Source organism: Psammomys obesus, unplaced genomic scaffold, assembly GCF_907164565.1.
Source record: "Psammomys obesus unplaced genomic scaffold, mPsaObe1.curated_primary_1811, whole genome shotgun sequence".
Taxonomy (NCBI): domain Eukaryota; kingdom Metazoa; phylum Chordata; class Mammalia; order Rodentia; family Muridae; genus Psammomys; species Psammomys obesus.
In genome coordinates, this window is record NW_026590905.1 from 2,381,686 (window position 1) to 2,392,529 (window position 10,844).

Genomic DNA, 10,844 nt, shown 5'->3' on the forward strand with positions numbered 1-10,844 from the left:
ACACATCCACAAACTACCACACAACCCCCCTACACCGCACACACATATATAACACACACACACACACACACACACACCACCCCCTCCCTCCTCCACATGCATACTCCCCAGACACCCACACACCACACACATACACACACACACACCACAGAGACTGTATACACATGTACACACACCACACACCACACACATTACACACACACCGAGAGAGGCTACACACTCTCACATCCCCCCACACCACACACCCACACACATCCATACGAACATGCCAGAGACACACAGACATCCCCCCAGAGACCTCCTCACACACACATTCTATACACGTGCTACACACACGACACGCACACCTCACAGAGACTACACACAGCACACAGAGACCCCCACACAACACACACAACACATACAGACACACCACAAACACTACCCATGCACCTCACAAAGACAACACACACTATGCATGCCACATACCACACACAACACATACACACATACCACATACTAAATGCACATCCCCACCCTCACACCACAGACACACACACACATATAACCGACAGAGCCCTCATAGACACCACACACACACACAACACACACATACCACACACAATACACACAACACACACACATCACATACCCACTATACACACACCACACATGCCAGTCATATAACATAAACACACACACACACACACACACACCGGACACATGGACCCACAGACACACACACAGAGACACCACTTCTTGGTATTTTGTGACAGCTGCAAAGAGCAGCTACAGGATAACACTGAAGCGTGGCTATGTGGCAGGAGAAAGAACTGTCACTCTGATCCATCCTTCCAATTAATAAAACCAGACCTTTGTCCCAGGTCATGAGAAGACCTGGGGTACCAGACTCATGTCTCCTTCACCCAAGTCATATGACTAGCAACACATCTGTTTTAGAATAGTTGTGTCACCCTCAAAAGTTCTCTGGTACGAGTTTAACAGCCGGGGCTGATCCCTGTGTGTACTCATGGCCACCAAGATGTCTTGATGTAGACAGGGCTTCCCCCTAGGCCCCAGGGCAGGACCAGTCCACCTTTGCTTGTGGACTAGCCAGTGAATCTCTGTCTTTCACATCAAGAAGTGTCCTGTGCTCTGCCCTGCTGGGAATGGTGCCTTTTCTTCCTGAGCACTCGAGACTGAGCAAGCCTTCATGCGAGTGCAGAGGGGTTATCAGATCTGCCTTGAGTGAAGGCTCGTCCGATTTTCTCTGTCTTACCATTTTTACAGTTGCTGTGATTTCAGTCTCTCTGCAAAGCTTCTGAGGTTGGAGAACCCTGATATGAACACACTCCAATGCTAAATGACTGAGTATCTGAAACATATATATATTTCTATCTGTATTTCTGTCTCTTGCCACATTCTTTCCTCCTGCCACCTTGCTTCTTTTATCCTAGAAATTTTGTGCTCAAGAAATTTCCAGAAGACATTTTACTAACCAAATAGAATCTCATCTTATTGTCTAAGTGTGGCCCCTCCAGGAACGGAAAGTCTGCAAGGGAAATATGGTACCGTGAGGTGCCAGGGAAACAGAGGACCTTCTTAGTATGATCCTGGGTCACAGCTGTAGTCCAAGGTATGGTCCCCACAGTAATGCTGAAGAGGTTCCCAAAAGCCAAAAAGAGGGGGGGGGAGGTGAAGACAGGGAGGTAGAGAGATCTCTTTTGGAAGGAAGATGGAGTTTAAATGAGGTGGAGGGATAATCAGGGGAGAAAAAACAAAAATATGAAGCAGAAAGGAAAAGACTGCAGAGAAGAAGAGTTGGGGAAAAATCTGGGGTAAAGTGAGAAAGAAAGGAGGGGTCAGCAACAGATGAAGGCAGACAGAATCACACTGCAGGAAAGATGAACAGTGCTTCCCCAGACATTGAGCCTTCCCCTTCCCAACCCTGTCAAGATAAAATACCTCTGCTGGGGACCTACCTCCGACGCAAGGAAGGCCAGCTGTCCCTTGCTCCTCTGGGATGTCAGGCAGGAGGAGAGTCCTCATCCCAAGCAGAAACTGGCAGTCCCAGGGAGTCCTCTGGGAGCCCCCAGTGGCTTACGTCAGTTGTTAGGATGGCTCAGACCCCACCTTCTTGGGCAGCTGTGATGCTATTCCAGCTGCCGAAGCAGCACACAGTACACGTTCTCTTGATTCCGAGGTTACGGTCTCCACATGGAGGCTCGGAAGCAGGGAGGGGTCACTGGGGCAAAATTCTCCGCAAAAACTAGATTGAGTCACCACCTCTCAGTTTCTGGCTGATGTCTGAAGAACCACCTTTGCAGTTCTTGCCAGGAGCAATGCTGCTCCCTGGGAGGGAGAAATTCCATTCTTCTTGCTCTCTCTTAGGGCTGGGAAGAGCCTGCATCTGAGATGAGAATGCCATGATGCCTCAGACTGGTATCATCTATGTCCTCATGGCCCAGTCTGGCTGCTGGGGGGGGGGTGGCATTCTGTACCCCTCTGGGGTCTCCTTTTGAAAAACCTCAACATTGCTGTTGGCTTAATTGGGCAGTTTTCACGAATTCAAGTTTCTGAAGACTTGGGGTAAGCTTCAGAGATCAGATAGAGAACTAGGGAAAAGGTACAGGCAGGAGGTGTTGAGACTCTACTTCCTCCACATTTCAAATGTCCTGAGTCCTTGTCTTACCAACGCCTAAACCAATAGATGGGAGGTGTTCCCATTTAAGAAGCTGGGATAAGTAGTCTCTTCTCCTTTGATACTCAAATCAGTAGAGAGAATAGTCTGGAAGGTTGCTACAGCAACCAGAGTCCCTAGAAAGCCTGGCTTTCCACAAACCTTTTACTCTCAGGCATGCTCTGACTTGAAAAGGCAATGTTTGCATAAGGACAAGGACAGTGATGAAGGTGATGATATATATACACACACAGAGAGGTACATGCTCACAAGTTCCCACATTCACCCTCAGCTGGGGGCATCCCTTTGGCCACTGGGGTGGGCTCAGGAGTAACAGAAAAGGTTAGAAACAAAAGGTACTTTCTTACTGGCCTTGGAATAGGTGTCTGGAATAGGAAAAGACATCTCTGTCTTTTACTGTGCTGCAGGCTTGGATAAGTCAAGCTCCCAGGAAAGGTGACCTCTGGTCACCAAGTCCACCTCAAGAATACATCCCATTCTGAAGGGTAAGAGAAAGGATGGAGGCTGAGCCCAAGGGGTCATAGAGAGACTTAGAAAGCTGATGGTCTACAATGGCCTAGTCTTAGGCTTTGGATCCAAGGTGGAAACTTCTGGGGAAAGGCTTTGCCTTTGGGAGACAGGAAAGCAGGATAATGAACTAAAACTCAAAACCATGACTATAATTCACACATTTGCATAGCATCTTCCACACCTTCCTGGGTGAGTTATTGATATTCCCCATGAGGTAGGGAGGGGAAGACATTAATATTCTCATTTAATGGGTGGGGAAACTGAGGCACAAAGAGGGACTATGACACCAAAGCTACTCTGTAAAGCCATGGCAAAAAACCCAGATTGTGACCTGTCACTGGAGCCATGGTGTCTGTCAAGCCAACCCCCAAGGTCAGTCCCTTATAAGCTGCTCTTCAAGAAAATCTTTTGGAAAAGCATTCTCTTTGAAGAGTCTTAAAGCATTGATATAAAATTTAAAAAAAACATGGTAACAGTCCCTTAAGTTTCAGAACCGCACCCATGAGAGCTGAAAACAGTATATCACAGTTTATCAAAGGCAAAACTGAATGGCAATGTTACTGGGGAAGAGGGCAGTGGGCAGCTGGGAAGGGTGGCAGTGGTTTCACAATGGGAGAAGATGGCTTTGTCCAAATGGGAACCATCGAGTTACCTTAGCAATTAGAGCAGGCCAGATGCAGATCCAAAGGAAGAGCAGAACAGACAAATGTTTGCTTGACACAGCAAAACCCTTTAAGAGACGGGCTGTCAACAAAATGACCATGCCCGTTCCCTGCTCCAAACTAAATATTGCCCGTGGCATGGGAGGAAAGCTACGCTGGCATTCTGTGTGTGAACTAACCTGTCTGCAGGTTACAGCTGAGGTCGATTTATCAAAATTCCTCTGCACTCCTGGGTCAGATTCCCAGGGAGAAGGATGGAGGATGCCTTAGAGAAGAGGTCTGGGCTAACTAGGGAGACTTGGCTGCTGTCTGCAGCAGAGTCCCTCTGCCTGCCCTAGTTGACAGTCACTGCTAAGTGGTACCTAGCTTCAGATATGTGGTCCAGCCAGTCACTTGGCTCTGGCAAGCCTTTTCTCCTTGCTCCATGGTTCCATTTTCCTCTGCACATGAAGGCGCTTGCACAAAAAGAGAAATCTGAGAAGGTGCTTTCCTGGAAGCTTAAGGGAGCCACTGGGGAATCAGAGTGGGGAGAACCACAGCCAGTGGCTCCTGTGCCAGATCACACCTAAAGGAATCAACTGGCCCCTTTGGTCTGGACCTGACTCTCACGTTCTTCAAATAATCCAGTTGGGTAGTATTTTCTCTAATTCCATCCAAATTTAGCCATGAATCTCTTTCAAAGCTGTGTAGCTAACAGCTCTCCTGGCCAGAAGATGGACAGGGCACTAAAGCAGCAAGCTGAATTCCTTTCCATTCTCCAGATTCTGCCAGTGACCAAGTGATCAGATGCCAAGGAAGGTGCATGACCCAAAGCAAAGGGACCTGAGTGTAGCTGTTTCCTATTCTATTGACGTCACCATTCCTAGAGATGTTACGAGACCCAGGCATGAAATTTCAGTCTTGAGGGAAGGTCAGTCAGAAATGTGTGTCTCATCCACGTGACAGATGGGCATGACTGGGTGGCACCGTTGAAATTTGCAAAATGTCACTAAGATGGAGAAACCTCGAATGCTGCGAGGATCAAGCAACAGTCTACAGTCCAGATATTTGGTCCAGGATGCCGTGTACTGGGTACGAGGGAGGGGGTGGAGGTCCTCTGGAGCTAAGGCGGAGTAGTGAGCATGAGAAGGAAGCCTGAGAGGTGGCTTGCTCAGGGCTCCCGTTTTTCTACAAGGCCCTGCCCGCATCCATCAAACCTCGGTAAGCATCCTTTTCTCTGCATACGCTCGATGTGGAGTGGGAAGGTAGCTAGGTCGCCGCTCTCGCGATGCCTCGGAAAAGTCAGGTTTGCCAAGCCCATTGTCCGTGGCCTTCAGGTCTGGTGTAGGCTGTCCACAAGTGACGTGAGTGTACTGGCCTTGCTCCTCTTGCTCCGTCTCTCGGTGGTAGAAGTAGTTGAAATTGGAGACAATGACCGGTACTGGTAACGCAATGGTGAGGACCCCAGCAATGGCACACAGTGAGCCCACGATCTTGCCCCCCACCGTCATGGGGTACATATCCCCATAACCTACCGTGGTCATTGTAACCACAGCCCACCAGAAGGCATCTGGGATGCTGGGGAAGAGCGAGTCATCATCATCCGCCTCTGCGAAGTAGACGGCGCTGGAGAAGAGGATGACTCCGATGAAGAGGAAGAAGATGAGCAGCCCCAGCTCTCGCATGGACGCCTGCAAGGTCTTACCCAGGATCTGCAGCCCCTTGGAGTGGCGGGAGAGCTTGAAGATTCGAAACACCCGGACCAGTCGGATCACCCTGAGGATGGCGAGGGACATGGCCTGCTGCCCATTCTGGCCACTGCCACCACTCACGGACTCCTGACGTTGCACGAGCTCGGTGCCCAGGGTGATGAAATAGGGGAAGATGGCCACCAGGTCAATGATGTTCATGATGTTGCGAAAGAAGGCCGCCTTGCTGGGGCAGGCAGAGAAGCGCACCAGGAGCTCAAAAGTGAACCAGACAATACACAGAGTTTCCACCAGGAAGAAGGGGTCCGTGAAGAAGGAACCCCCTAGAGTACTGAATGAGGATGTTCCTGCGGTCCCCATCCCCCCAGGGGAAATGCCACCAGGAAATGCATAGGAATCCTCCTCCTCCTCCTCTTCCTCGTGGCTCCCCCTGGAGGCTGGGGACATACGGGTCCCACTACCCTCGTTGCCTCCACCGCGGCCATCTGCTCGGAACTGAGGCAAGGTCTCCAGGCAAAATATGACGATGGAGATGAGGATGACCAACACTGAGACTATGGCGATGCCTCGGGCGGGTCCGGAACTCTCCGGGTACTCAAAGAGGAGCCACACCTGGCGCTGGAAAGGCTGGGAGGGGAGTGGCTTCTCATCCTCGCCACCTTCGGGCAGGCAGCCCTCGTCCTCCCGGAAGGCCGCCAGGGCTTCATCTCCCAACTGATAGAAGCGAATCTCTTCCATGAAGATGTCCAGGGGCACATTGACCGGCCTGCGCAGGCGCCCTCCGGATTGATAATAGTAGAGGATGGCATCGAAGCTGGGTCGGTTGCGGTCAAAGAAGTACTCGTTCCTCAGAGGGTCAAAGAAGCGGACTCTGCGGCCGGGGTCTCCGAGCAGCGTGTCGGGGAACAGCGACAGGGTGCGCAGCTGCGTCTCGAAGCGCAGCCCGGAGATGTTGATCACCAGGCGCTCGCTACTACAGCAGCCGCCGCCGCCCGCGGCCTCCGGGAACTCACCCGCATCCTGTTGCTCCCCCTCCGGCCCGCGGACCTCCCCCGGCGCCGCCAGCGTCAGGGATTTCTCCGATCTCATGTCCCCTTGGCGGTGCGCTCCCCGCCACTAGGACGGCGCCCACGACGCGAGCTCCGGAGCCCTGGCACCGACCTCCCAGCTCCGGCTGCGCCCTCCTTTAGGGTGGGGCCCGTGCTCTGACCTGGCGGTTAGGTCGATGGACCCCGCGGCTGGTCCCTCTGCCAGGCTAGGTCTGGGAGGTGGCTCTAGCTCCCAGTAGCCGCGCCTCCGTGCTCAAGGTTTCTGGGCTGCCCGGAACCCGCAAACTGTCGCGCGCGTGAAAACTGGTTGCCCGAAAAGACGCGCGGCTTAGCTCCCGATGGTGCCTAAAACCGGGCTGCAGGACCCACGGGGCCGCCCTCCAAACCTGCTGGCTCTCTCCAGGTCCCGCTGAGCTTCTCCAGCCGCACAAGACCCCGGGCTGCGGCTAGCACTGAAGCGCCAGATGCGCCTCCCTCTGGCTCGCCAAACACTCCTGCCCGGGCTCGGCCTCTGCCTCCGCCCTACGTCCACCACCGAACTAGGTCTGGCCAAGGTCGCAATTCTAGCCTCCACCTTCTCCACAGGAGCTGTTCCACAGGCTTAGGAACCGCCCTGGGGCTGCCCCGGCGCCTGAGCGCGGAGACCCACCTCCCCGTCGCTTCAAGCCTTGCCTGCACCCGCAGCAGCAGCAGCAGCAGCAGCAACAGCAGCAGCAGCAACAGCAGCAGCAGCAGCAGCAGGCTCAGCTCTCGGCTCTGCCCTTCCTCCCTAACACACTCTCCAAGTGACGTGGCAAGCCCCGCCTGCTGCCCCCTCCCACCCCACTCTCACATCACACCCCTTACCCAGCCAGGGGCTGCAGCAAGCCTGGATGCTAGGGAAAGATACTGTAGGCTTGCCTCCCCAGGAATCTTTCCCGCGCTCTCCTGGCACGCCTCTTGCTTTTTCACATTCACACGCACGCCCCCGCCCCCACCTCAACCGAGCCGCAGTATCCTAATAACACCCCCCCCTCCATCCTCCACAATCATCTCTTCTCCCTTGGCTCTGTTTCATCAAAAAGAAATCGCAACCTGGCCCCCGAGACACCCCTCCCCAATAAGCTATACACAGCACCTGACTCCCCTCAAGAGCTGTTTACTGGGAGTTGGGGGGAGGGGCGGAATCCATGTTTCTATATCCACAAAGACACATTCGCCAGTTTCAACCTCTACTGGGAGGAGAAAAATGAAGTATTTTTAAATGTCTTGAGAGCTTTCCATTTAGGCTATGTCCCAATGTTAATTCCCCTGTAGACTCTCACTTTTGCAACCTGGAAAGGCGGGGCTGCAGCTCTCCTTCCAGGCACAGTGATGGCTTTCCAGGAGGGAAAGCCCTTCCTTTCATGGAGTCCTGGGAGCATCCACCACCAGCTCCATGAAAAAGAACCAGAACTTCATGGTATCAAAGAGACAAACATGATATACAGGGAATCCTAGCCAGGAATCTTTGCTCCAAGCCTCCCTGAGGGGGCGGGGTGGAGATTCTCTAATTTATACTTATTTAAGTCAAGAAAGGGAAGGAAAAGGTAAATGGAAAGGGAGTACATCAAAGTGTCAATTTAAAAATGCAGCTGTGTTCAACGGGCATAGAATAGACACATTTTAGGTGCTTCACCAGAAAGATGGCTTCTCCTCCTAGGCCATGGAGGCTCATTTGGTAGGATTTGGATGGGCAAAATGGGTTGTGAGGGAATCCACGCCTCTTACACCGCTTCTTTTAGAAGGTCAGAAAGGTTTCCCTTCCATTCTGCCAAAGGCTTTAGAGTGCTTCCTCCCTACATCACCCGGATGAAGATGCGGAAGAGTGCATCTTACTGTTTTGGATTACCACGACCAGGTAGCTTGTCCTTGACTTTCCTGTGACCACAGCGGATTGACTGGCAATGGCCGGTGTTTCTGTGCAGCCACTTGTTTATAAGGAAGAGCTTCAGTGGGTTAAGGATGGGAAAGGCACGTAGAGACTCTCTCAAGCCACGGTGTGCACGTGTGGGTTCTTAGCCATTGGATACACACAGACTGTTTTTAAACCACAGCGGTTTTCACAGCAGGAGCTCCCAGAGCGCTAAGGCAGAGGAGGAAACCAGAGCTCCTGGGCCTGGAAGGAGGAAATCAAGTGGAGAGAGGATAAGAGATGCTGACGTCAATGGTCATTGCAACCGTGCTCTATAGGGTCCCTCCCCAGGTCTGCTGGACAGCAACCTCTCCTTTCCTTTTGTTTCACCTGGCCTTCACTCCTTCCCCTCCCCTCGCACAGCTCGGTGAAGGGTGAAAGAGAGCAAGTATACTGCATTAACCCAGTCGATAGTTTTTCCATTTATAGGCTATGTAATTAAGCAATTTAGATTTTACACAAAAGTTACTCCATTCAAAGCAGGTGCGGGGGGAGTAGAGTAAAGGAACAGCAGATGCAGTATGGGAAATACACTCTCACCAGTGTCCTGAGCTCCGCAATTATTTCCTGGGTTGTAAGTTGACTTGCCCATGATTCTGTGGGTTTGCTTTCAAATTTTACCATGAAATACCCATTTGCATGCTCCTTGTCCTCATGGCCGCTTTCCCTCCGTTGGTTGTTGATGAGATCAGTAACATGGAAACCAAAGTATGTGATGAAGTTGAATTCTTCTAGAAGGTGCATCAGGGCCTGACATGACGGCAGTTACCCATTTGAATGCTCCTATGAAACTGTTCCTACAGGCAGAACTCTGATTTGCGGTCACCTTCACATCAGGTGTAAACCTAAGCCCCTAGGAAGGTTTCATTGCGCACTGGGAGGCTCCCTTGAGAGGCAGAAGCCATTAGCAAATTCATGAATCAGACTTCTGTTTTTAGTTCTTTTGTGAAACAGACTCATTCCCTGTGCCTAGATAGCTCCTCCTAAGTATATGCTAAGGATGGATTTTAAAGAATCACACCTTCAGAAGTGTCATCTCCCTGAAGAAGGAAGGCACGAGGCTCACCTCCCTCCGCAGACACTGTGTGGCTACTTCCAGTGACAGGTGATTGCGATTTGATCATTCCTCCACCCTTTCCCGCACTCTAATTTCACTTCAGCACAGACCATTTGTTTGTTGAATCTAAAATCAGACATCTGCAACGACTGCCAAGGTCAGTCATTTATTTAACTAGCCACTGATTGAGCAACCACTGGGGGCCAGCATACTTGTCAGGCGTTAAACAGTAAACAAAAAATACGTTCCATTCTAGGCAAGAATTCTTACCAGCACACAATAAAGAAGACGTTTGCCCACTGTGCATAGTAAAGAGAATAAATGGGATGTTATTTCAGGGGTGAACAGAGAGGCTAGCACTTTAGGGAGGGTGGTTGGTGGAGAAAGATGCCATTATGGTTAATTTTAACCATCAATTTAACTGGATTCAATCGCGGATGAGACAGACTTCTGGCCATGCCTGTGAGAGGACATTTGCAGAACTTGACTGAGGAGAGAAGAGCTGCCTGGGATGTCAGAAGCACTATCCAATTGTTTAATGTCACACACACACACACACACGCAAGCTGAGCATAAGTATTCATCTCTCTCTTTCTGAAGTAGAGAATGGATCCTGAATCTGCCATGTTAATCATCAGGGAGAGAACATGCTGGGCAGACAAGTACAAGAGTAGTCAGGCTGTGGGCAATGAAGACTCATAAAGCTCATGCAAAGAGAAGAGTAAATGAGGTTGATAGAGAAACAAGGGATATGGTCTTGCAGAGCGAGGTGTTTAGGTTTTGTGAAGCTGATGGTGGTTCCTATGTGGAAGAGATGTTATTTACACAAAGGATGAAATGAGAAAGAACTCCAGGAACTGCCTCAGTTACTGTTCTATTACGTGGTGATGAAACCTCATGACCAAGACAGCTTGTAAAAGAAGGCATTTAATGAGGGGCTTGCTTATGGTTTCAGAGAACAAGTTCATGATTTAGCTGAGAGTTTACATCTGGTCTTCAAGAAGGGGGAGGGAGTCCGATGTGGACTTTTGACTCCTCAAAGACCATTCCCAGTGATACGCCTTCTTCAACAAGGTCACACCTCCTAATCCTTCCCAAACAGTGCTGTCAGCTGAGGAGCAAAAAACTCAAACACACGAGCCTATCGGGACTTTTCCTCATTTAAATCACCACAGGGACAAAGGAAGAAATGAAAATACTAGGAAATGAGTGGCATTCTGAAGAAAAGATGACGGTAAATTGGACTAAGGTAAGGAACTTGGGTG

General features: G+C 50.8%; 1 protein-coding gene across 1 annotated transcript in view; it reads right to left on the reverse strand.

Annotated features, from left to right (window-relative positions):
- Kcna6 (potassium voltage-gated channel subfamily A member 6) overlaps window positions 1–7,297 on the reverse strand; it is a 30,449-nt gene extending 23,152 nt beyond the window's left edge. Inside the window, exon 1 of the mRNA XM_055609438.1 lies at window positions 1,962–7,297. Coding sequence (XP_055465413.1) covers window positions 5,043–6,629 — 1,587 coding nt within the window. The 5' untranslated portion in view covers window positions 6,630–7,297 and the 3' untranslated portion in view covers window positions 1,962–5,042. The remainder of the gene's footprint in view (window positions 1–1,961) is intronic.
- Between the last annotated feature and the right edge of the window lie 3,547 nt (window positions 7,298–10,844).